General features: G+C 40.3%; 1 protein-coding gene across 1 annotated transcript; it reads right to left on the bottom strand.

The window, feature by feature from the left end:
- Positions 1–2940: 2940 nt before the first annotated feature.
- On the bottom strand, positions 2941–6937 carry LOC118774489. Its single transcript, XM_036523833.1, has 5 exons — positions 6891–6937; positions 5487–5840; positions 4944–5062; positions 3903–4087; positions 2941–2956 (listed from the first exon to the last, which is right to left on the bottom strand). The coding sequence occupies exons 2-5, from the start codon at positions 5809–5811 to the stop codon at positions 2941–2943; spliced, it is 645 nt and encodes a 214-aa protein (XP_036379726.1). The 5' UTR covers positions 5812–5840; positions 6891–6937.
- Positions 6938–26599: the final 19662 nt, after the last annotated feature.

Here is a 26599-nt window from a genome sequence, read left to right as displayed (position 1 = left end):
ATTACATTACATTATTGTCATTTAGCAGACACTCAGACTGCTAAATAGGTTACAGGTTTTTTTTTTTTACATTTTATCCATTTATACAGCTGGATATTTACTGAGGCAATTCGGGGTGAAGCACCTTGCCCAAGGGTACAGCAACAGTATACTAGCAGAGAATCAAACCAGCAACTTTTTCATTACAAGCCCTGCTCCTTACCACTACTTTACATTACATACAGAAATATCCTGCCAACAGGATATATTTTTCATGGGTCAGCATTTGTCAGGAAATGTCACCATGTGCCACTTGTCAGGAAACAATTAAAAAGGGCAGACTGGTTCATTAAAACTTCAGCTGCTCAAATCATGTGAAACCTGATGTGATAATTTTCACTTAGTTGAGATGCCAAAGTTGTGGTGGACTGCTGCACTCAACAGCAACGCTCACAGCTGAACCTGTCACATTGAGCACCTCAACTGACAGATCTAATAGGTCTATCAGCATTTGCAACACTTTTGAGGGTGTGAAACAATTTCAAACAGACAGAGCAGCACTCAGTCTTCCTGTTGTGTTATCTTGATCATTGTACATCCACCAAAAGTGCAACTGCAGACGTGCACTACAGACCCATGCACACACGCCCACAAACGCATAAAAATGGTGAAGGCGGAGCCTTCACGTTTCCCCGCATAAACTGTGCTGATGTTGGAAGAATGTCAGGCTGTTTGAGCGTGTGTGTGTGGCTTAAACAAGGATCCTCCATGTTCCACCTTTTCAAAATTAAAAATAGCAATATTCATAGTGTACTAATTGCAATAGTATGTGTGTATGTGAGCCTAGCCATTCAGTAACAAACCACACTTGTTGAAAACGAGTTAGAATGTACTTAGCCTGTAGCAGTGTGGTATAGTGGTAAGGAGCAGGGCTTATAATGAGAAGGTTGCTGGTTCTACTTGCTGTTAGAGCACTGCTGTTGTACCCTTGGGCAAGGTACTTCACCAAAAGTTGCCTCAGTGAAATACCCATCTGTATAAATGGATGAAATTGAAAGTATCTCTGGAGAAGCGCATTTGCAGGTTCACTGTGAAATGTCATGCCTTGTCATCATCTGTCTGACAAAACACTTTTTTTCCACAAGAGTCCATGACTTGCTGTCAGCAGTCAAAAGAAGCTGACCAGTCTGATACTCTGTGTGTTACCTCTACATATTTCCTGAGCTATTTCTGTTTTTCTACATCATGGCTACATTTCTCATAGCATTTAAAAAGAAGTATTTTTATATGACCTATTTAGCCGTTCAGAACTTTGGTTAGAGGTTTAAATGCATTTATATTTTAGTTTCAGTTTCAGCTAGCAGAAGTGACATGTCACTGTAATCTTACCATATATGGCTGACTCAGTTGCCGTGCACATTGCAATGTTCAATGTTTATTCAGCGATGGAGATTCATACTGTCCAATCCTGCATACACCATCATAACTACAGGGCAACTGGAAACATTCTCAGACACTGACTTTCCTGGTAACGTGATCTCAAGGATCAGAAAATGTCCATGTACCCACATTGTTTGAATGATACCTTCACATTTGATGTTATAGTTGCAAGGGTGGGAGTCAGCACTAAGCAGTTTTGGAATGTAACGAAAAATGCAATGGTAAGAAGCTGTATATTGCTTTAAAACCCTTGGTTTTTAAAATTCAATAAATTCAATGATATAAAAACATCACTGATGTCTCTCTGGAATGCACTTACTACCATGTAAATAGGGCTATTTGGATATGTCAAGTATCAGAAGTGTGACTTTGACCAATGGACCATGCCTTTCGCTACCAGTGAGAACAGCAAAACTTTTCAACACTGTCTTATCAATCTTGGAAAAAGAGTTATGTCAACAAAAAGATCAGTCAACTTGATATCATAACCTAATATCATGTGTGACAATTGGTATGAGATGGTAGGTTGTGATCATGCATCTGTATTTTATCTCTCTCTATATATGTATATAGTTATATATATGCGTGTGTGTGTGTGTGTGTGCGCTTTTACACATAATGTCCAAATGTTAGCACTTTGCCCCAAGCGCTTTTTTCTGCTGCTCCATCATTTAATATTTATAAATGACAAATGATGATTTATAAATGACAAATAAATGTTAACAAATCAGATAACACTACATGTTATGTTTGCATGGCAGTGACTCTACCTTTGATAAAAGACAGCTGTAGAACAGGGGGAGGGGGGGGGTTCCCTCTGAGTAAGTGTAGGGTAGAGGAGTTTTATTTATTATACTATAATGCTCCATATTGCATGAGTACAGCTCCTGACACGGGGATATTAAAACTGTCCCCTGGATTTCACTCATTTAAAATGTCATGGCTGTCTCAGGATATACTGTGTAAGATATTATGAAGTTTGCAGCTCTACACTGTTTTAATGTCTATATTTGGTGATCTGGTTTCACAACTGTTACCTATTAATATCCCATTCTATTTTAGAAATCTTACAGTCCTTAGATTAGCAGTGGTTGTATTCAGTTTTAACTTATGCTTACAAATGGTTAACCTAAACTGGTTCTGAAGCTATTTATATTATGCATGGATGTGCACTGCTATTTCCTTTGGTACTTGAATAACCTAGCACATGCACACATCCAAGTCAACTGACATTTAGAGGCTGACAAGAGAATTATTAATTTTAATTAAAATACATTTTATTTATCAAGCACCTTTCCAACAACAATGACCAAAGCTCTTTCAAGGTAAAGCACACAACTGCAAAGTAAAGAACTAAAACATAAAGAACAAAAAGGAAAACAAGTCCAAACTGGAACAGAATAGCAAATTGGAAAAAAACTGAAGCCACTAAAAGCAAACTGAAAAATTGTTTTTAAAAAAGAATAAGGACTTAGAGGAACAGGCCATCTGTGAATTCCTAATGTAGCAAAGCAAGACGTTTCACAGTCTGTGGCCTCTGTGGAAAAAAGGCAAATACTCTTTGGGACACAGAGAAGACCCTGTGATATAAATGTAAGCCCTCTGGCTGGCATATACCACCGTAAAGTCTTGCCAGATGTTCTCTGGAGTTTAATCAAATGAAACCTTAGATTAAAATGCTTTAAAATTGACTAGAAACATGAACATGACATATACAGTATATGGAAGAATTTTCTCAGGTAGAAAAGACTGAATTCTAGATAAAATTGTACTAAAATAAATAACAGACAATAGTCATCTCGTATCTGACTGAATCAGTCACAGTGCAACAGTGTATGAGCGTCAAAAAGGAGCAGCATCAGTCCTGGGTCTGCTTAGGGGTCCCTTGGGGTCAGTTATACGGAGGGTTGGATGACAGAATACACACAATGGGTAATGCATGCAAATATACAACGTTGAAAGAATCTCACAGTTACACCTTCAGCAACATAGCAATGCACACTCTTTTTGAGTGGATAAGTCGATAAGATAAAATAACATAAAAATTGCAACAGGAGGACTAGGTCCCAGACATTTAGCTGTTCTCATAACAGAAGCACAGCACTGAAAGATTGAATTCTAGGCTGCAATGATTCACATTAATTCACACTGATTCACAATTATTCTCATTACTTCTAATAATATTTGTAGAAGTCTATGCCGTTAGATGTTTGTGAAGGGAGCAGAGTGTAATGAAGTGCCTAAATTCAGATGGAGACTGAAAATAGCCCATTTGTTTGCTTTTAAGAACAAGAAAAGTATTTTAACATGTTTACTGTGGTCTCTGTGCTTTCAATTTAGAAATGCTTATCTTATGGCTTTGATTAAAATTGAAGCATCCCAGTTGTTACAAACTTAAAATTATTCTAAAGCTTAAGAGAGCTAAGAGAAAATATTTAAACGGTGCAAGGAATAAAGCCTCCTGCCCAGAGATGGCAGGGCACCCCTTGTGTGAATGTGAGGGTTCATCACACTTGCAGCAGACTCGCACTTGAGTAGTGAGGTTCTGTCCATGGAGAGGGTGACTCAGTGACCATTCTGGCTGACAGACATACACATCATCGCTTTCCCTCATCACCTCGTGCAGCAGGAACAATCCTGTCTCGTTCCTTAAAACTGATGATTTATCCTAAGGAGAGAAACAGCACCACATGAAAAGAAACTTGACTACACTAAGATATATTCAATGTGTTCATCATTCATCATCAAGTTAGAACGGTGGAAAGCCATATTCTTGTGGACCCATGTTTTATCCTTTCAAGCCAGAATAGCTGTAAGCTTGCTATTCTGGTCCTGTTTTACAGGCATTGGAGCTAGAATGCTTGAAAGCCTGTTGTTTTGGTTATTTACTTGCATGCATTTGGTCTGTTCTCTTTCTTCCTGCATTCCATCCTTGGAGAACTCTCAGCCACATGAATAAATGTCACTATAATTTCAAAAATGTTCATAAAATACATAAAATGTTTCATGATATTTGTAAACTGTTTTTTTTTTAGCTCATGGTCTCTGGCCGCACAATTATAACAATGTTATTGTGCAGTATTCGCCACTGCTCCAACAAAACCGGTGAGCATCATCCAATGGTAGTAAAGAAGCATCCACTCTGGTACTGTAAGAATCAGAGCAATTTCACAAAATACTGCCTGCTATAACATCAAAACGCAGTTGCTTAATCATTGAACTGATACATGACACATGACACAACTGTTACAAGTTTTGCTCTCAACAGGAAAGGTGTGGGCGTTCATTCTTCTGTGTGTCTACAGTTCCTCATTTCTGAACATGAACAAAAATATATACTTTCTGTTTCAGTAAGTTACATGCGCTGAAATTTAGTGAATGCCATGTTACTAGAGGATTTAATGCCATTACAATTGACCTACCCTTTATGAATAGAACAAATTAATGATTTAACTGCGGAGGATCAGTGTTTGTTCGTGGATCTCCACGATTGCGCATTTTATGAGGAGTTGATTGGGGCTCACCTTGGAGGGCCAGAGGAAATAGTTGTCTGCAGAGGGAGTGCTGTTACAGAGGATCATCACCTTGACCCCCTCTCCTGCACTCTGGTTTAGCCATGTCACGCTGGCAGATAGCTTGACGTCTGAAGGGGAAGAGGGTGTGCGCATAAAAATATGCGTAAGCGCACCTGCACACACTACACCAGTACTTACCTGTGTGAGGACACATTCACATGCATTCACACAAGTGCCTGTAAATAACCTGGATTATGTGTAACTTGTATCATAATACCCACTCATCCTTTTGGAGGCATTGTTTACAGGGAAACAAAAATTAACACATGGTGGAGTGTGTGTTTCTGAACAGTGACTGGGAAGGCCAAGAAAATAAACAGACTTCATGGCCTTGGCAGGCTAGGATGTATATACGAACAAACAGGCATTACACATGTACAGTTAGGCACGTGTGCTGTACGATATAACGTTGTGCCTCTGCTGGGTGAATAGATGATGTTTGCAATAATGCTAAAGGTGCTGTGCATTGCAGTGTGCGAGCAGTGTTAGTACCTATGACCAGTAGATTTGTGACCCTCTTGACTGTTCCATCAGGGAAGATTGTCAGCTCACACATGTACTGGCCACTGGCCCAGTTGTCCACTTCCTGCAACTGCAGGATCGAACCCCTCAGTTTCTGGCTGTGATCCTCGATATCCAGAGAGACGTTGTTCCACTCATATTTTACTGGCGGGAACTGGGGGTTGAAGATCGCAATGCTGTGTTCTTTATTTCCTGCTGTAATCCTCTTCCAATGGATCTGGGCGATGTTTTTTTCATCTGTCTCTATAACGCATGGCAGGCTGATGTTCTGGCCAGCCGTAGTGTTAATGGACATTCTATGATGCACTTTGATGCCAGAGAACCCTGCCGATAAAGCAGACAGTTTCTGAAGTAGAAAGGACCGTCCTTAGTTGAAGTTATGTGTATATACACTTGACCACATGAGAAATTAAATTTACTCTGTAAAGCCAATTTTCTCTGCCATTGTGGGTCATTGTTGGTAATTGAAACACTGGTTTCAAGGCTGGGCCATAGGGCTTAGCCTGCATTTGAAACAAGTGCCTTTACCTTCTGAGTCACTTGGAAGCCCCAAAACAAGCATGTTATTCTGTATTCCCTTTTTGCTACCAGCTGAATGACAGTTATTATTTCGGCATTTAGCAAAGTAAAATGTTCCTGAGAACATTTTCTCAAAAATAATTTATGCGCATGCGCTTCAGTAATTGGAGAAATATACAATCTCATATACAAATGCATTTACGTTCCAATCAACATTTTAAATTTATGCCTCATTTAACTCCATTGAGTAACATATTACATGTAAGGGGGTCCAAAATGATTCTTATATGTGGATTGCTTAATTAAGCTTATAGGAGTGATTCTATGCTGGTGTTTTTGATTACAACATCAGTATATTTTATAAGTAAAGTACACTGCACTTGCAAAGAAAATATAGAACAGATACAGGAAACAAGAAATAGTTGACACAGGAATCCACTAGCATTGCTCTGATAGAATTTAAAAAACAACTTCAGAAAGAGTCTGAAGTTGTTGTTCCTGGATATGAATATTTGATTCAAATATATACCCAGGCACATGGACTGTATGAGGCACAATGATGTAACCAGACAACTTCTAAATCACAAATTTCATAAAGTTAATACAGTTTTTCATAAAGTTGACACTCCACAATTAAACATGAAGTGTAGCACTGAGATTAGTATGATGCTAAATATAGTTACAGTATAATATTATTACTGAAACTTCATTAACTAATTAAAAGATATATAATAAATAGCAAAAAAAAGCAAATAGCATCTGATTCTTTCCATGTGTTTTTTTCAGTTGATTTTGAAAATCAAGTAGAAATTAATGCGCATGTCACTAGCATAGCACAGGCATAGCATTACTTACCCTGGGCAAAGATGGAGAAGACTATGAAAAAAACAGCTGTAATCTTCACTAAGATGGTCATTTTTCAGATTTTGTGGAGGGAGACATCCACCAGCAAAAGTGAAAGCTGATTCCTGTGTACAACACAGGAAGTCGAGTCTTTTGAATCATCAGCCTGCACACAGTATTGTCAGTTTTGTTTCAGTGTCAGTCTAGGGCAGGGCTCATCCTTCACACAAGTCTGCAAGCTGGCTTCCACACTGGACCACAGTGTAAAAACATACTGCTCCTGTACAGCATTGTCACCTTTGTTCCTGATAAGCTACTGTTTCTTCTACAGTTTCTAGGTCACATGCCAGAAATGCCATTTTCTCAAAAAAATGGAGTATATATCCAGGTGGAGTGATGGTCTCTTTTTTTTTTTTTTTTTTTTTTTTTGAAATCTGCATACAATGTTGGTACAAGGCTGTATGCAAAAAAAATGTTGTTTATAGGTGTTTCTTCTTAGTCTGTAACTGTACCTCCAGGTTTGTCTGTCTGATTTAAATAAGGCACCAGTGAATTTGTAATAAATGATGACTGGACATCTATCAAGTTGTTGTGCACTTGTATGTGTATGTGTGCATGTGTGCACAGCATATACATGCACATGCGTGCAGCTACATCTTTTGGTCTGTGTGTTGCTGCGGATGGCTTGTAGATCCAAACGCTGTCTTTGAATATTAATATAGTGGTGAAGAAATTAGCATTTGGTGAGTAGAGGCATAACATACTTCGTTTTGACTTCGTTTTGACTTTTTATTATTTACACAAGCTTTGTCAAGTGTAATGTGGCTGCTTTTTTTTCGGTTTAAATACCAAACCTCAGATGGTAAAACTACACAGAGGGCTAACAGTATCTGAACAGTATGAGGGGAGAACTCACTGCAGAATGGAGAACAGGTAAATAATGAATGGGGTAATGAGTCATTGTGCAACATTACAGAGTTCGTTTCTTACCCTACCAATTAAACATTATTTAACTCTGTATACACATGGCATAAACCAGACATACCTTTCTGCTGAATAAACACACCAATACCTGCCATTTAGATTGATGTCCTCAAATGCTTCACAGGCCCATCTTCCTTAAATATGTCTAGAACATGTGCGCCATCTGGTGGCTACAAGGGATTACAGGAGAATCATGACATCTGATTTGAAAACAGTGAACAGGAAGAGGATCATTTGTTTACATTTATCCGGTCAAGGCTGAATGCTCAGGTGGAACAAAGCCTCCTGGGTCATTGTCTGCAGGCACCATATTGAATAGGTTAGATTTAATCTTCTGCTTTAATGCAGCTATGGCACTTTGTGGAAAATGAATACTAATAGTGTTATCATTTTACTTTCTCATCTATATTTCTCTCTCTCTCAGCCACAGATGCACAAATACACACAAATATACATGCACACATTTTCCATCACTGTTATTGCTTGATATTCATGAAATTAAATGACAGCACTGTTCACTGCTCATATGTCACTTCTCCTTACTGTACTTCACACAGGTTTCTGTACAGTACACTGTAATTGATTTTAACTCTGAGGCCCCTACCCCATCTCCTTTCGAAGTCCATGAGAGAGAGCAGATGAAGTCTGGGGCTCAGCTTGTAACCATTTTAACCCTCTGACCTTCCTGTGCCCTTCAGACACACACGCTGTTCAGTGCACTCATGTGGTGAGACGACAGCTGGGTGGAAATAGAAGTCTGTGCAGCCAAGCACCACTCGCTACTCCACAGACACAGTGGGCAGCTGGCGTGGCAGGTGAACCAGACACCCACTGCATGCAGGGATACCTGTGACTGTGTGTGTGTGTGTGTGTGTGTGTGTGTGTGTGCTGCTGCCCTCTGCTGTGCTTGCATACCAGTGCAATAAACTGCAGAGAAACAGGCTTTGTGTTCAAATCACACTATACTTAAAAAGAATAACATTTTATCACAGCAAAAGTATCACAGTATTGTCTATTGCTATAAAAACATGGCTGTTGGAAGGAATGCCTATCAGATAATATTACTGTTTTTTTGTGTTTTCTCTCAATGCACCAATTCACTCTGGAGGGAAGCAAGGAAAGAAGGGAAGAAAAGGCAGAGAAAAGACTGATGAGAAGAGAGAATGAAGGATACACTGAGGTAGAACAGAGCATTGCAGGAATTACGTGTCCAGGAAAACTGCAGAAGATTCACAACAACGAGCACAAATTCCTCACTTCCGTAAAAACCTTCCAACGTTATCTACCAGAGACAGCCATAGTTCTGATGCTTATTCTTGAATACAAATTCAAAAAAAAAAAAACAAAGACGAAAGAGACTGTGTACGTGTAGGCTGTGCTGAACGCTACTGTCTACAGTATATAAGTGTGCTGCCTCCTCTTTAACCATAGGCACCCGGGATGGGGCGGAATAACAAAAACAGGCACTGCAGGCACGCTCCTCGCCCCTCTCCAAAGATAACGCTGGGGCTCAGCTTTCAACAGCTGTGTGGAAAGGCAGGTTAAATGGGAGACGTGGGAGAGGAATGTCTCCTTTCCAGAGCGATCTCCTTTCAGACCGACTGCACTTCTGACAAATCGCCGAGGAGAAGCAGGAAGGGAGGCAGCTGTGATCTGTTTGTGGCATGCAGGATGATGGGGGGGGGTTGGGGGAGGGGGGGGGGGTTGAGGTGGCCACAGATGGGTGTTGGGAGTCAGCATCTGATTTAATTGGGGGCTCAGAGGAATGGAGGGGGGCACAAAAGCATAGTTCTATTCAAACTTTTCCACAGATCACTTAGGTTTCGTACCCCAGGTGTTCAAACACACACGCAATAACCTCCCCCAGCAATTGCCGCCAGCCGTGTTAAATCATTTATTACCAGACTTTCCCTCCGATATTTTACAGCCTCATTTCGCAGCTCCCAGAATATATATGCATTAAGACTAATCTGTAGAAAGCATCAGCCATGCCATTGTTGTTTTTAAATATATGCTAGTGCCCATGTGTCTAAGTTCACTCTGATCCTCTATTGGCAAGAAGATGTCTTTGCAGGTGTCCCCCGAATCCTGCCACCTCTGCAAATGAGTAACTCTGTACACACAACACTATTACAGGGACAGCCAAAGTCTTTCTAAAATGGTTTTAAATTCATGCTTAACAAAGTGGGAAAACTTACCAAGCAATTGCTAATAGTGAAACAGCCCCTAAATATAATCTTCAGATTCTTTAATCTTCTAATTTAATCTTCTTTAAATAATATAATTATAATTATAATCATATAACATAAAATTGCATGAAACTAAAAACTATCTGCCAAATGTATCTGCCAAATAAATAAATGTAAATGTAATAAATGTAATTACAGTGATTTAGCACTGCACCTGCAGTATCAAACAGCTCCATTCAGGGGCACAAATGCTTAAGTGACTTAAAGGGTAGGTTTACCACCATCTGGAGCTTCTTATGTTTTCTACTAGACTTACTCCAAACCATGTGCATGACTGTCCTGTCCTGTTTCCAGAAGCAGCTCAGTCAGGACTCTTCAGGCATTGGCAGGGGAAGACCACCGCCAATGTTTGCATCAACTCCCCCTCTGACCTCCTGTCCAGAAGCGCCCCTAAGGTGTCTTTCCCAGAAGGAGTGATTGCATTATGGGAGTAAGAGTCACCTTGTGTTGGCACAGATAAAAACCCAACCCTGACACTCCACGCAGGGAATGCCCTGTTGCCCAGAGTTCCATGAGAGCGCTGGGTGACAAGTGGAACAGCTTTTAAAGAACAATTATTAGTTAAAAACCTACTTCTTTGTAAGTTTGGATCAACCCTTTGTAGGGTTCCCTCCTGAGTGATTAAAATTTGAATTTGAATTTGCATGGATGTGCTTTTCTTTTGGTTTTCATTTTGTTTCCGTGTTCTGTGTTAGCAAAAATGGCTTTGTTGATGCAAATTCTGCATTTGTTTTGCTGACAAATCCATTACAGCTCAGTTGATCAGAGTTTCGCATGACATAAGATCACAGTTACAGTAGGTGTTTACTGGCACAAGCCAATCAGAATGCTCCACTGGAACTCAGATCCTAAGGCCCTGTGATCACATGCCCTGTGGTCACCAAACTGTCCAATAGGACTGCAGGGTGTTAGGCTGTTTGCTGGCTTAATCCTGATGGCTATTTTTCTTTCTTTCTTTTTTTTAATAAAAGCCTGTCCCCTTCCAGATTAGTCCCAGGCTTTCAGGTTGACCCCATAACACAGTGTTAGCATGGCTGAGGAGGAGATGGAGGAGGAGTGGGAGGAAAAGGAAGAGGAAGGGGAGTAGAGCAGTGAAGGAGGTGGAAGAGAGGCAGGAGAGAACGTTGAGGTGAAGGAGGCACAGAGGATTTATATCTTCTTGAATCACTCATTCTCTCATGAGAAAACGTTTTAAATGCCACTACAGTGAGAAGAAGCCTGGGCAGCAGCCTACACCCTACGATGCCTTAATTGGTACTGATGACAGCTTTATGGCATTGCGCTAATTTTACCTCATTGTTAAAATCCACTTCAAAACAATAAAAATTAATACCTCCATCTGGGCAAGAGTAGCGCTGTGAAAATTTATTGTGCTGTGTCGTAGAAATTCTAATAGCATTTTTGTTCTTTTTCTCTCTCTGCCTGTAAATGGACTGCATGTGCTTGCTTTGTTGATTCTGGAGGCAAATTGGTTTTCAGAGAAATGAGTCTCAGTGGTTCGAAGGCTCAAGCACCTTGCAGAGAGCCGTTACTTGGCTGACGGCAAGGATGTGCCGGGTGTGACAGGTGTGACAGAGCCCCTCTGATACAGTTCCTGTTCCACAATCAGTTAGCTGGTCAGGACTACTGTATGAATGGTTGAACACACAGACTCATACACACACATAGGCAGACACAAACATGAACATACACACATGCTCATTCTCCACCACCCAAAACTACACATGACCATTTGAATGCATTTAAGCTGATATGCCAACATACAAATGCACTCACAGCCTCTTTTTGAGAAGGTGTAATGTCTAGACATCCACTAATACAGATAAATGTGTCCTATTTTTGAACTCCTGTGCATGACTGTCCTGTCCTGTTTCCAGAAGCAGCTCAGTCAGGACTCTTCAGGCATTGGCAGGGGAAGACCACCGCCAATGTTTGCATCAACTCCCCCTCTGACCTCCTGTCCAGAAGCGCCCCTAAGGTGTCTTTCCCAGAAGGAGTGATTGCATTATGGGAGTAAGAGTCACCTTGTGTTGGCACAGATAAAAACCCAACCCTGACACTCCACGCAGGGAATGCCCTGTTGCCCAGAGTTCCATGAGAGCGCTGGGTGACAAGTGGAACAGCTTTTAAAGAACAATTATTAGTTAAAAACCTACTTCTTTGTAAGTTTGGATCAACCCTTTGTAGGGTTCCCTCCTGAGTGATTAAAATTTGAATTTGAATTTGCATGGATGTGCTTTTCTTTTGGTTTTCATTTTGTTTCCGTGTTCTGTGTTAGCAAAAATGGCTTTGTTGATGCAAATTCTGCATTTGTTTTGCTGACAAATCCATTACAGCTCAGTTGATCAGAGTTTCGCATGACATAAGATCACAGTTACAGTAGGTGTTTACTGGCACAAGCCAATCAGAATGCTCCACTGGAACTCAGATCCTAAGGCCCTGTGATCACATGCCCTGTGGTCACCAAACTGTCCAATAGGACTGCAGGGTGTTAGGCTGTTTGCTGGCTTAATCCTGATGGCTATTTTTCTTTCTTTCTTTTTTTTAATAAAAGCCTGTCCCCTTCCAGATTAGTCCCAGGCTTTCAGGTTGACCCCATAACACAGTGTTAGCATGGCTGAGGAGGAGATGGAGGAGGAGTGGGAGGAAAAGGAAGAGGAAGGGGAGTAGAGCAGTGAAGGAGGTGGAAGAGAGGCAGGAGAGAACGTTGAGGTGAAGGAGGCACAGAGGATTTATATCTTCTTGAATCACTCATTCTCTCATGAGAAAACGTTTTAAATGCCACTACAGTGAGAAGAAGCCTGGGCAGCAGCCTACACCCTACGATGCCTTAATTGGTACTGATGACAGCTTTATGGCATTGCGCTAATTTTACCTCATTGTTAAAATCCACTTCAAAACAATAAAAATTAATACCTCCATCTGGGCAAGAGTAGCGCTGTGAAAATTTATTGTGCTGTGTCGTAGAAATTCTAATAGCATTTTTGTTCTTTTTCTCTCTCTGCCTGTAAATGGACTGCATGTGCTTGCTTTGTTGATTCTGGAGGCAAATTGGTTTTCAGAGAAATGAGTCTCAGTGGTTCGAAGGCTCAAGCACCTTGCAGAGAGCCGTTACTTGGCTGACGGCAAGGATGTGCCGGGTGTGACAGGTGTGACAGAGCCCCTCTGATACAGTTCCTGTTCCACAATCAGTTAGCTGGTCAGGACTACTGTATGAATGGTTGAACACACAGACTCATACACACACATAGGCAGACACAAACATGAACATACACACATGCTCATTCTCCACCACCCAAAACTACACATGACCATTTGAATGCATTTAAGCTGATATGCCAACATACAAATGCACTCACAGCCTCTTTTTGAGAAGGTGTAATGTCTAGACATCCACTAATACAGATAAATGTGTCCTATTTTTGAACTCCTGTGAAAATTCCTTTTTCTGACTGTGCAGAATGAAACTGAGCCACAGTAAGCAGGCTCAAGCTCATAAATTATGATTAAGTTTAGAAGCAATAGAAGCGACACAAGCCCATTCCTACAAAGGGAGGGTCAAAGACACGTCTGTATAAATACAGTAAATAACTCCCCTGGGATTTCTGTAGTGATATACAGAGCCTACATGTCCCTATGCAAGCAGCACTGCTTCACACTGGAACATGAATCACAGCTTCATACCCACAAACAGTCTTCACCAAGGACGCCCAACACCACACACAAATACACACTCACACGCGCACAAACCCACACGCGCACATGTGCACACACCCACTCACACACACGTGCGCACACACACACATACACACACACAGATCAGAAGGATACACAACAAGCTCCACTGGAACACAAAGATGTCCCAAGTGCAAAACTGCTGGTTTGTGTCTGTAGGCCTCTACTGGATGCAAAACTAAAAACAAATTAAAGAGCCAAAAAGAAGAATTTAAAAGCCTTTGGTCTTTGTTTGAGGAAAATATGTAAATAATTGTCAATGAGGATGCAGACCAACCCAGCCTTCAGGAATGGTAACTGATCAAAAACTCCTGGCACTCTAACACTAATTTATTTGTCTGTTAAGGATATGTTTCATTAAAAAATGCCATCCCCTCAAACCGTGAAGCACATTGAGATCCCTCATCCAGTAAATAAATGTAAGTCATTACTTTGTCAGTACCATCTGCTGCAGTTTTCAGTCCACTAATACATACACAGTCTGTTTGATATAGGAAAAAAGCAGGCTGTGCCAGGCTTTACTTCATTATTAGTATTAACAAGTATTAACAGATCATAATAGTTAACAGAGTACTAGACTTCTACAATGACTAAACTGTAACTACATTATTGTCATTTAGCAGGCACTCTTGTCCAGAGCAGCTTACATAGGTTACAGTTTTTTGACGTTATCCATTTATGGATATTTACTGAGGCAATTGTGGATTAAGTACCTGGCCCAAGGGTGTTACGGCAGTGCCCCAGCAGGGAGTCAAACCAGCAACCTCTCGGTTACAAGCCCTGCGCTTTACTAGCTAGCTATGGTCCACTGTTGCCCTACTATTCATTCATTATAGAACTATTATAACTAAAAAATAACTTAATGTGTGTTAAAATCAAAAAAATAACAAAAATATATAATAGTGAGTAATATACTAATTTATATCAAATTATTGTTGTAATTTGTGACATGTACTGAAAAATCTATGTCTTATTCTCTTATTCTTGTGCTTTGACTTATGGGTTTAAGTAGCTTTAAAGGCTGCTATGCTCATTCCTGCACTCCGTGAAAAGATATTACCTGCTGCTGCTTGGCTGTCCTCCGAGTCAGAGAAGGCTCATCTACTTTCTATTATTTGACTGGGATCGCTTTGTGAAAAGTACAGTGAGTGGTTTGCAACATATTTCACCAGGGATAAAAGCTGAAATACAAGGAAAATATTTGGAGGGCACTCATAGTGATTATGTTGGCTCCATGTTTGCAGACTCCACCGGAGTTTAGTGTCTTGGCTAAATTTGGTGCGTTTCCACTTAACTGTCTTGTCATGATGTAGAGATTCAGGTTCCTAATCCCTCTGCACTTTTTAGCAAGACTCCTCTGTGACTAATGGTATTCAGGGTGGGAAAGCCTTCTCCTGGAGCCCTCCCAGCCAGCCAAAACTCAACCTCTCTCAGCCTCTAGGCATCTTCTGCACATTGTCAGAAGGACTAATTACATAACTCATTTAATAAACTTGGTTCGATGGTTAGCTGGTTAGCTGAAATGAAGCTAAAGGCAAGGGACTGTGCCACACCTCAGGACAAAGTTTGACCAACCCATCAAGCTGTAACTCCAGTCTGCAGGAGGCCATGTCTCAGTGTGGAAAGTCAATTTAAATAAGCGACAGATCAGGACCTTGAATAAGAGGACATTTGAGTTTTTGACTCCTGATCCTCCCAGAAAACCCAGTCAGATATACAGTATTAGGCCTATGCAGAGGAGGTCAGCAGAATACCATGTTTGTCCAACCTACAATGTATGGAAGCAAGTTTACATGGGAGCTCATTTACCCCATTGAAAATTATGATCACATATCAGAAACTTTGTTGTTGTTCATCACAAACGACAACCCAGGGTTTTCATTTCTATTGGATTTTCATTAAAGTCGAAGCTGCCAATGCTAGTTTTCATACTTTGGGTATGGTATTCATTTAAACTGAGCTAATTTTTAAGTCTGATGGCATTTACTTTGATCTGCAAAGATGACACAGTTCTGTGAATTAACATTATTTGTACCAGCACTGTGACATCCAGCCCATTTGACAATCAACCCCCTTCTATTTTGTCTGTAAATAACGAAGCTTCTGACCACATATCTTGTCACACGCCCTCCACTTCTTAGGGTGCACCTTTATGTCTCAGAAATACACATTCTGGTCAGCGTCCGAGGGAAGCAGTGCACTGCAATATGTCTTTCGTTCCATTCGTTCAGCCAGCCATATGTCTGCATAGTATTTTTATCCTTTTTTATTTTAAAGCAGAATGCATTTAAGATATCCCATAAATCATAGCTGGAAAAAAGCAGAATTATGCTCACTAGCCAGCACTATTCCTCTACAGTTAGGCATGCTGGTCAAAACGTGGCTATTGCTCACGTTTGTTCCTGTTGGCCAGACTCACTCTATCCCCTGCTCTGCACCTGTGGTGTAATATAGAGCTGGACTTTCTCCTCCATAAAGCACAAACTGGACCTGGAGAAGGTCTCTTTCAATCTGATCCACAGGGCTATGTTCATCATGGTATTTCTCCATCATCGTTCTAGACCCCCATCCTTTACACTGGTTTTATATTTAACCTGCCTAAAGTAATCACGTGTAACTGAGCTCTAGAAGCTCAGTTGTACGTCCTTTATGAGAAAGCTTTAATTTGCTGCAGTTAACGTTGAACTGTGCTGAGATGTGGGCCTTATGAAACAGTGCATCAGGAAAGCCCTTGGCAGACCTCACCTCACTCAGTTTGGAGATGTTTGGAGTGGCTCCTGTAATCTCTCCGGCTTTTGCTCCTTTAAAACTCGAAATGATTTACGGCACAAAGGGAGGCGAAATGACAGAAACACTCCACTTTCGTTTGCGTGGAAAATTTGAGCTGCCCTGGTTTGGGTCGCTGTTTGGTGTAATAGCAGGAGAGGAGGCGAGTGTCCAGAATGACTGCTGAGGACAGTATTTTAGCCAAGAAGCAAGAGCCACCGCATCTGGATAAACCTTCCTGGGACCTGGATCTCTGAACACGTTTCATTGAGTCGAATCCCTCTTGTGTCAAATATCACACCACTCCAAGATCAGGTCATATTAACAGAGAAAAATATGTCGACAGCCTGACTTTTTAAGAACCCCTAAATTTTCACAAACTTTCCTCTGCTCTTGCCTCGAAGATTAATATTTATCAACTTTTCAGTGATATATATCAGAAATGAGGCAGAATTCCCCAACTTAAAAACTGGCCTGAATTTATAATGTGTCTCCCATGGAGTTACGCTTGATGATGTTTTGTGGCCATTTGGAGCGCCTCTGAACGAGAGAGACATTGTTTGGGGATCTGTTAGATTCTCCCTGAGGCTTCTCCCTAAGACTCAGCCATGAAAATATTTGTGCATTATTTCATATTTGGCAGTAGTTGTGCAAGCAATGAGTCACCCGTATTAAGCATACACATTCTGAAAGAAATCCAGCGTCTCACACATAGAAAATCTGCATCAAGATGGACACCTCACTGCACCCTTGGGGTTTTTTTTCACTCCATTATTCAAACTTCAATTCCAAGTTGAGCCAGAGAAATAACACTAAATGTCAGGCTCAGAACAGTGATTGGGGACACCCATATCTTTCCAAACCAAACTCAGATGCCCCTAAAAAGCCTCACTCACCTTGGCCATCCAGGTCAGCCAGTGGAGAATGGGGCCTCCCATCTTTTTCTACCCTGCTTAGTTGTGGCTTTGAGTCCTGCTATCTCACTTCTATTTCCTTCTCCTTTAAGTGCCATTGGAAGAGGTCTTAGTACTTAAGACTTTAAAGATAGTAAAGATTGTCCCTCTGCAATTTGCATTGCAGTGATGCATTGTGTGCCTTGGTGCCCTGTCCAGATCAAACCAGAACAGAAGGTGCATACCTTGCAGAAAGCACTTGTGGTGGGGTGTTTTAAACATCCCCATGAGTCAATGATCCTCAGGGGGACCACTCCTCTGTAAAGCACAGGCATCTGTATAAGCTTTCACTTAAATCTGAACTTAGACCCTTGATGCATGGAAAGCAGTTCACCTTTCACCCAGGCTGACCATTTCATGCACTTACCAGACTGTTTTGCCGTTTGCTTTTGTCTTTGAATGGGATTATATAGGATTCCTTCTATATATATATATTTATATATATATATATATATATATATATATATATATATAGCACTTTAGGTACTAATATACTACACTTCACATCAGAAAACATATATATGAAGCCCCTAAATGTAGAATCCTGATGTACGAAACTGTACAAAATTTTATATTTCATTTGTAATCTTTATTTACATTGACTAAAAGGTTCCTTTGGTTATGGGATCTTTACTATGCACACTATGCTACTGCATATAAATGCATATAAATACATGAAAAATGACTGTCCCTAGAATTATATTGTAAAATATTGTAAATGTCTATGAAATACAGAAGTTACTGTACTAACATGGCACATAAAACAATTGCAAAATTTTCTACACAGTACAAAAAACATACATATATTTAAAATAGGAACTTTTTTAGAAATGGCAATTCACATATCATTTACAAAAGCATTCACCAAATTTTAGTGAAACAGAGCTAGTGTTAACCTTCTAATCAATACACTACACACTGAAACACATATGCTACAAGTGGTCCATCACCCTCCAGTCCCCATGGTAACGTAACACAGGGGTCCTGTAAGTTCCTGTGCTACTGAGTAGTGAACATGATGCTCACATTTATTGTAATGTTCTCTCAGGCATCTGTGTGATATTTCTTTGATTCCTGATGTTGGAAGGCAAATGTTCCAAAATTGAATTAAAATCCACTAAACTAAGACTAAAATTCTTACAGTGCTTCCAGCATATATACAACATTCAAACAACATATTCACAACATCCAGTTAGAACCCCATGCAGCAGAGGAGTAAGGGCAGTGAAGGGCCAAGGGTCAGGACCATCCACGGTAATCACTTTCATCAACAGCACAAAGCTGCCTTTCACTGTAAATGTTTCAGAAATCATCCTTTTTATTGAAAATAATACCCTCACATGCTAGTCCTGCTCCTTATTCCCGAGCTATTAAATTCAGAGTCATTTCCACTGATGCGTCCAGGCAAGGTCAGTGAAGTAAAAGTGTTTTTCTTAATCACCAAGTGTTCACAGGATATACATATATATGTAGAGAGGGAGAGGGAGAGGGAGAGGGAGAGAGAGGGAGAGAGAGAGAGAGAGAGAGAGAGAGAGAGAGAGAGAGAGAGAGAAATGTTTCAAATGCATCCCTTCAATTTGTGACTAGTTCATAGTAAACCTCTTTGCTCTTTTTTAACAATATACCCTATCAGTTGTATGCTGGATGATATGCATAAATTTGTTGAGTGTATGGATATGTTCACATTATATGTTGTAAGTTTAAAGGGTGAATGATATATAGTAGACCCTTTTGCCTTTAGGTGTGTTAGTTGGGACTTGGGGACTATAGTACTGGCTGATTTATGCTGTTACTGTAGCCCTGCTTTGTTTAAGGGTTTTATACTATACCCAAAGATTCTACAGCAGCAAGATCCTGTAAATGTAAATAAGTGTCTGCGCAATCAAAGATAGAAGAAACGACAGCACAGAGAATTTTCACAAGGAAAGAGCAGAAGTCTCTATGTTTAGTGAAGGTTCTTATAGATACTTTTTTGTGGAGTTGACTTTCAGTTAATGCTTTCAGTTTATTTTCAGAACACCTTTTCCCCATAGTACACTTTGTCAAATAAGTTCCAAGCTCTTACCAGTGAGAAAATAGTGCTGTACACAGATACAGCTAATCTCCTAATGACTGTGACATAGAAAAGATGTGCTCTCCTCTGCATAACCTCAATCTAAATCACTCCTAATGCCTGAAACTGGGTGTGAGCTGTCTGTTCTCTCTGTTATAGTCCTGGTTAGTTTGGTGTTGATACAGTGGTCTGAGCTGGTTTGGGCTGTTCTTTTAACCTTGAACAGTTTGGGTCCATTTACCATGGAACTGATTGGTTTGTGGCGGTTTCTTTAACCCTGGTAGATTTGAGTGCATTTATTGTAGCCCTGATTGGTCCAGGGTTGTTATTCATGTGTGTTGAGTGACACTATAATTTGTTGCCACTGTTACAACTCATTAATGTAGATTGTGGTAGGTTGATAAAAAATGTTTTGGCTTACTTCAAAAAGACCCCTGTGGGTTTGGAGAATTTTACAGTGATGGAGTCTCAAGACCAGGTCTTGGCATTTTTATTATTTTCATTCATGACGCAGAATTATCTACACATCAGACATTGTGCATCTCGGTGTCTTAGTCGTCTTAAATGGCCTTTGACTGGTCTCAGTCTTGATCTTTGTTTTTGATCTTGGTCTTAGACACCGTGGTCTCTTACAACAGTCACTTACAATAGTCTCAATAGCGTGGGAGCTCACTGGAAGCTTGTCACACATAGTGTTCACGGTGATTGATATAGACGCGGTCAGTTCCCTTGTGGTGACAGGTCCACCCGTGGTAGGACAGCGACTCGTGAGAGGGACTTCGGGATTCCTTGTGAGCTGCCCGTGCTCTCTCCACCATCTCGCCCCGTCTGTCCGCCCTTCTTACCTGCAACAAAGAGGACCAGGGAGAGGAACTGAGGTCGCATTCAGTCAAAGCTGGGTTCAGTTCCACTTCAGTTTAGTTAATTCAGGAAATGAATTGAAATTAATTTCACGAATTGACCTTTTTCAATGAGCATTTCGTTTGTGTTTCGTTGGTGATTGCACCACGTGTTTTTCCTCTTTATGCTGCTGCTGCTACAGTATGTAAATGTTGTAAGTGTAAATGTTTATGTCGACATTTGTTATGTAAGATGTGCAACATTGCAGGTCATTAACCCCGGTGATTATCAGTTAATGAGGTAATAATTAAAAATCCTGTCTGCAAGGCCGACCCTATTTTCCCGTGTTTCTGCAGAAAGGGTACCTTCACAGCGCTCTGTTCAATTCTGAATAATGAACCACAATGCATCACTGTCCATGTCCTCATTAGCATTTTTCCCTCTAATGGGAATGTCATACTTATAGCACTTGCTGTGGCTTGCTGGATTCTAAGTAGCTGAGGACTGCTAATTAGTAAATGCTGGCCATCCTGGCTTTCTATGGCACAGAGGTGGCAGACGTTTTTTGGACTGATTTCGAATCACATTATGTTGGCAGATATTGCCGACGTGTGAGGTGAATGACCCAATGTTCTTTTTAGCAGGTCCAAATTCGGGCCCCTGATTTCAAAACAGTAATTTCAGATTTTAATGATGTTTACCCAATGCGGTAAGCCATGAGCAAGGTACTTTCTGACATTAAGAATTCATTCATCCTGAAGCCATGGATATGACACATTTGCCTGTTTATGACCATCAGATCAAAACTGCATGAAGAAACAGTACTGGTGTGACAAATCATTTTGTGTTATATCTTATGAAATGTGATTCTAAATCTAGGATCTTTAAACAATAATAAAAAATGGGAAATAATCAATTAAATTTGATTATTTTTGATATGTGAAGTCCACTTAATGGCAAAGGGTGCTAGAGAGGGATCTAATAGTCCCACACAGGACTCTGTTTCAGAGATAGCCATTGCTATGTCACCACAACAGCAATGCAGCAGTGATGTCATCCTCACAGGAATAAGCCCACTGCTTATATATAATTTCACCTGAGAAAAAGACAGACATGTCTTAGGGGGAGGAGACTAAAAGTCAGAGACAACTCACCTGAGGAAAGGGGTGTGTCTCCTGTGTGTGATTGACAGCTAATGGGATGGCCGCCTTTCTCTCGGTGTAGGGCGGAGGTGGCTTGTGTGTTGGAGGAAGATCAATCCTGTGATGAACAACAAAACACTTCATAATTGGAGCACACAGTGAAAAAGCAATCACCCCTCCCCCCACCATCAACAACATATTTTGGAGTATTTTCACATAGTTCTAATGCATGTCTTCAGGTCAAAATAACCCATTACAGTCAGGTCCATCGGGATCTGGTTGGGAGATGAGTTGTATCTTTGTAGCCAGGACATTCAGAGACACAGAGATTCAACCTAAGATAGCCATCTTATCACCTGTAAGAACACATTAGATTATGTTTCATCTATTGTGCTCAGTGATGTTGTGTGTATACAACGCAAATGCAGACAATGTGAAATAACCAAGTGAAGGATACAACCAAAACATAAAGCAATGGCAGATCCTAGCAACATGCCCGCCCAATGGCCAAAGGCTGGCTGGCTAGAGAGGACAAGCTGTGTTGTCAGTGTGAAACAAACTATGTTTGGACAAAGCTTCCCTTTCTAATACACCACCAAGCATTAATTAAATGCAACACATGTGCTCATACAGTATTACTTGCTTTAGCCATACTAGCCTATACGCTGCCACCTACAGGACTACTTGAGGGAGGCTGTCAGTATGATTCTCACCTCATTCATCAAACAAGGTTTGGTGTTTTCTTTTTTTGGAAGACATAGCTTGTCATGTATTCGTCTGATCGTAAGAGAAAACATTGCACTAGAGAGCTGTTGGAAGTAGTAGTTGTCACACTAGAATATATTTTCTGGAAAATAATTCTTTGTGAAGAATATGAAATTGCTTTCTGCAACATTATCATCCCTTCCTAATTAGTGGTATATATGTAGGGTATACATATACACAGAGAGAGAGAGCATTAATGCCTGCTTTTTCACTGGTCATAAAATTTCCACACACATACAGTATGAGGCTTGCACTTAAAATTGGCTTTAGTATATTCAACAGAATACTAATGGTCCACATTCACAAAATCCCCTCCCTGCTGTAGCACTTTCATCCCACTTATAAATATGTATTTGAAGAATTGCATATGTATCAAGGGCAAAGGCACACGGTCATGCTATTTCTGAGAAACAGTTCTTAAATGTGAATTTTACCAGTTACAGCTAGTTCGAGAATCCCATGTATGTTTTTGAGGGCATTCACTCTCTGCAACGCACAAACAATCATTTGTAGCCTTTGGCCCTGAATTCTATAGTCCTACAAGTTTGAACACTCTGTTTCAACTCATCTTCATTCCGATCGTCTAAAAAATAGAACCTATGGCCAGAGAAATGTGTCATCGCATTTTCTCATTTCACTCCCTTTGCTTTCATCCAGGAAAAGAGCATAACTCTGTATTCTTTGAAAGCTCTGTCATCCTCAATACTGGTACTCCCATCTCCATCCCCCAGTTTCTCCTCCCTGCCTCTCCATCTCTCTCTTTCTCCTTCACAAAGATAAATCTGCATTATTGATCAGATACTAATGAAACTCGAGGCATGAATATTTCAGAGGTTTTGGATGGGCATAATGTCGTCTGGTCTGAGGTTCTGACTCCTGAATGTAAAGTAAGGACATGAGGCGAGTCTAAAGGTCTGAACCAAATATAAACTAGAACATCATGCATCTCTAAGGTCGCAAACCAGGCAAGAGTGGATTTTATATATTTGTACCTCAGTTTGAGACCTCTGGCATATTTTGGTGAAACCACCTGTCATTCAAGTAAGGCAAATTTTATGACAGAAGAGAATATCTCTGATGAGTTGGAAGAGATGAAGTCACAGGGCTCTGTTCTACATTATTATATTATTTTAGGAATACATTTATAATGCAATGGATTGCCTAACCATTAACTGCTGACAAAAGAATGTGCACTGGTTTCAGCTAGATGGTGAAGTTTAGCTGTTAAGCTAATTTTTAAATGTCTTTTTCATTACAATATGAGTGCATCCAAACTTTGGGTTCCTCTGTTTGGTCTAATAAGACTCATGAAGCTAGAATATAATAACATCCACTCATCCTAAGATTGTTTCAGAGTTGTGTAGGCCATGGTGCTTTCCTTATCGGAGATGTTACGTGACAGTAAATATCCACAACTGTTTCATAAATATTAATGATGCCTGAATAAACTGAACTGAATGTAAGGTAGCTAGCCAGCTAGGAATGAAATTCACATCAATGTGAAAATTAAACATTTCAGAAACAGGTACACAATGCTCCTTAAAAATTGTTCATTTTACAAATAAGATTTGAGCAGCATCTCCATTTAAGATAAACTGCTCCGTACAGGGCTTGTAACCCAAAAGTCTCCGATTCAATTCAGCTTTAGGACACTGTTGTTATACCCTTGGGCAAGATGCTTAACCCACAATTGATTCAGTAAATATCCTCCCATATTAATGGATAACATATAAAAATTGTACCCTACGTACAGTAAGTTGCCCTGGATCAGGGTGTCTGCTTCATAGTTAAATGTAAAATGCAGTCTAACTCCCTGCAAATGATCAGATATACACAAGACACTCCTTTGGATCCCAAAGTAGTCATGAACAACAGAATGATAGTAAGACCCTTCACTGAAAAAAAATTGCATTCTCCAGCTTTGCTTTTTTGTTTAGCCATAGGGCGATTAATCAGACACTTTGAATTCATATGACAGTATGTACTGGGGCTCATGCTAGCACCACAGCTGAGGATACAGAGCCTCTGCAGATGTAAGACAGGTGCTTGATGTCAGTAAGTTTCTGATGTGTTGACACAAATTGGGATTTGGGTTGTGCAAAACATTTTACTGCTGTGTAAAAATGCTTCAGTAGCTTGCACTTTGCTTGCTTTTCTGTCTTGAATGCTTTTCAAATACAGTCACAGATAATACCCTTAGTCATTGTGTCACAGACAGATGGGCCTTCTTACACTCCTATGAAGCTGAACACAGCAGCAGAAAGTCAGATACCTGGCAATAATTAAATACATAATTTGTACATAGCATGTGCAGTTAAGTTCTTGTGTGGCCTTTTGTGATTTTAAGTTTAATTCTCCCAATTCATAGCAGCAACTTTCATCATGCCCAGTTCAGCACTGTGGGAAAAATCCACTACACATCGTAGACATTATAGTTACAGACGTTCTTAATAGGCATAAGACTGAAGAGTTCTAAATCTTTTTATTTTTTATTTTATTTAACCTTTATTTCACCAGGTTTGTCCCATTGAGATTAAAATCTCTTTTATAAGAGAGACCTGACCAAGAAAAGCAGCACATCAAGTTTCAGACAAAACAAGACAACATAAGCATAAAAAATACACAAGAGGATGAAGGACAAGTAGAAAGTGCAAAGTACAACAAGTACAAAAGCAATCAATTTTCAATTTTCACAACATTTGCAATTCCCAAAAGACTCTGTTTCCAAACTCTTAACAATAGCTTTAAATTCACTGAGCGTGACCAAGTCCTGAAGTTTTAACTCTTATGTCAAATACCATTTTTACAGACTCAACCTGGATATGATAGTGAGTGTAGAAAAGGCCCAATTAAAGAGAAAAATGTGAAAAGCTGAACTGACCAGCATTTGACCTGTTTTAAAAGTGTGTAAGAAGCTGTAGTTACAAGAAACAAGCACTTTGCTATGAAGAGCAGATATAGCACATACAGTATATCTTAGTAAGTCCAGCTCTCTCTCTGTCCCTCAGAAAAACACTGGGGAACTGAACAAATTGGGCATGAAACGTGGAAAGATGTCCTCTCAAATCAGAGGGCAATCCAAGTTATGTTTTTTCATAAAAACATTCCCATAGAAAAATACAAGACAACTTGAGGAGTAATAGATTGATTTCAAACATTAAAGAACCTCATGTAAAATATCCAGCTAATGGGAAAACAAGAAGAGGTGCACCCAGACAAGGCTTGGTTTGGACTGCTAGAACCACCTGAATGTCTCAAAGAAGACGGCCAAGAACTGCAAGAACTGGCACCACTTCAAAGAAGGGGCATGGACTTACCCTTCTGGGGTGGGGCACGTGCTCTCTGTCTGAGTGTCTCACCAGAGCACATGAGGAAAATAAATGCAGTTACTCTCTCCCTGGACCATTTAAAGTTCCCTGAGAGGTCAGTATCGTGTTTACATTGGCTGTCTGCAGCAACAGATGCATGGCTCTTGAAACCGATCATTTCAGCTGCGTATCCCTGGATGGGTTACAGCAGATTCTGAGGCCTTGTGAAGCTATTGTCCTTAAGAACAACCTGCTGCTGTCGGGGCGCATGGAGAGCCAGAGAAACAGCAGTGCCCCTTTATCATTTTTATTTACAATGTCAGTACAAATGACATACCGCATACCACAGTCATTAAAGATGAGGCCAGTGGCTCCCATCTGGTCCTTCCTATGCATTCCCACAGACAGATTTGCAGCATGTTTGTGTCTTGTCTATGGATGGTAGGCTATCTATATAGTTCCATAACACATATATACAAGTAACTCTGCAAGAATATCAGTAAAGAGGTGCATTGGGCTATTCTCTTACAAATACATGAGTTAATCATTAATGTACCATTTAAATGTATATTCAGTTGAAACTTGAAATCAGTTTTCCTGGAAAAAATGGAATTAGACACTGAATCCTGGGGAAAGTGTTTGTTGAGCACATTAAGCACACACCCAGTCAAGAGCCACACAAGAGATACGTCCAACAAAACAGCCTGATTTTGTCTTCTCATAGAACCATTGTTCATGCCTTTCAAGAACGGGAAGTTATCGTTGGAGTTCTTGTAGTTGTGGTTCTTTTGGAGATTATATGTGCTCTGAGAACAGGCATGCACGTTCCACATTTTCCAGGAATATCATTTACTCACACCTCCTCCTCTGCATATCCCGCTAGTTAGGGCAACAGTTACCTCTCATTGTTTGGCCTGCTTCTCCTC

Source organism: Megalops cyprinoides, chromosome 3, assembly GCF_013368585.1.
Source record: "Megalops cyprinoides isolate fMegCyp1 chromosome 3, fMegCyp1.pri, whole genome shotgun sequence".
NCBI lineage: Eukaryota > Metazoa > Chordata > Actinopteri > Elopiformes > Megalopidae > Megalops > Megalops cyprinoides.
The sequence above is the reverse complement of the archived record's forward strand: the minus strand, read 5'-3'. Positions and strand labels throughout refer to the sequence as shown.

What these genes read in the sequence shown, in the direction of transcription:
- LOC118774489 (XM_036523833.1), bottom strand. Translation starts at nt 5,811, where the DNA reads ATGTCCATTAACACTACGGCTGGCCAGAACATCAGCCTGCCATGCGTT. An exon ending in CACAAATCTACTGGTCATAG is followed by an intron (nt 5,063 to 5,486) that starts GTACTAACACTG and finishes CTTCCCCTTCAG; the next exon opens with ACGTCAAGCTATCTGCCAGC. An exon ending in ATTTCCTCTGGCCCTCCAAG is followed by an intron (nt 4,088 to 4,943) that starts GTGAGCCCCAAT and finishes TTCTCTCCTTAG; the next exon opens with GATAAATCATCAGTTTTAAG.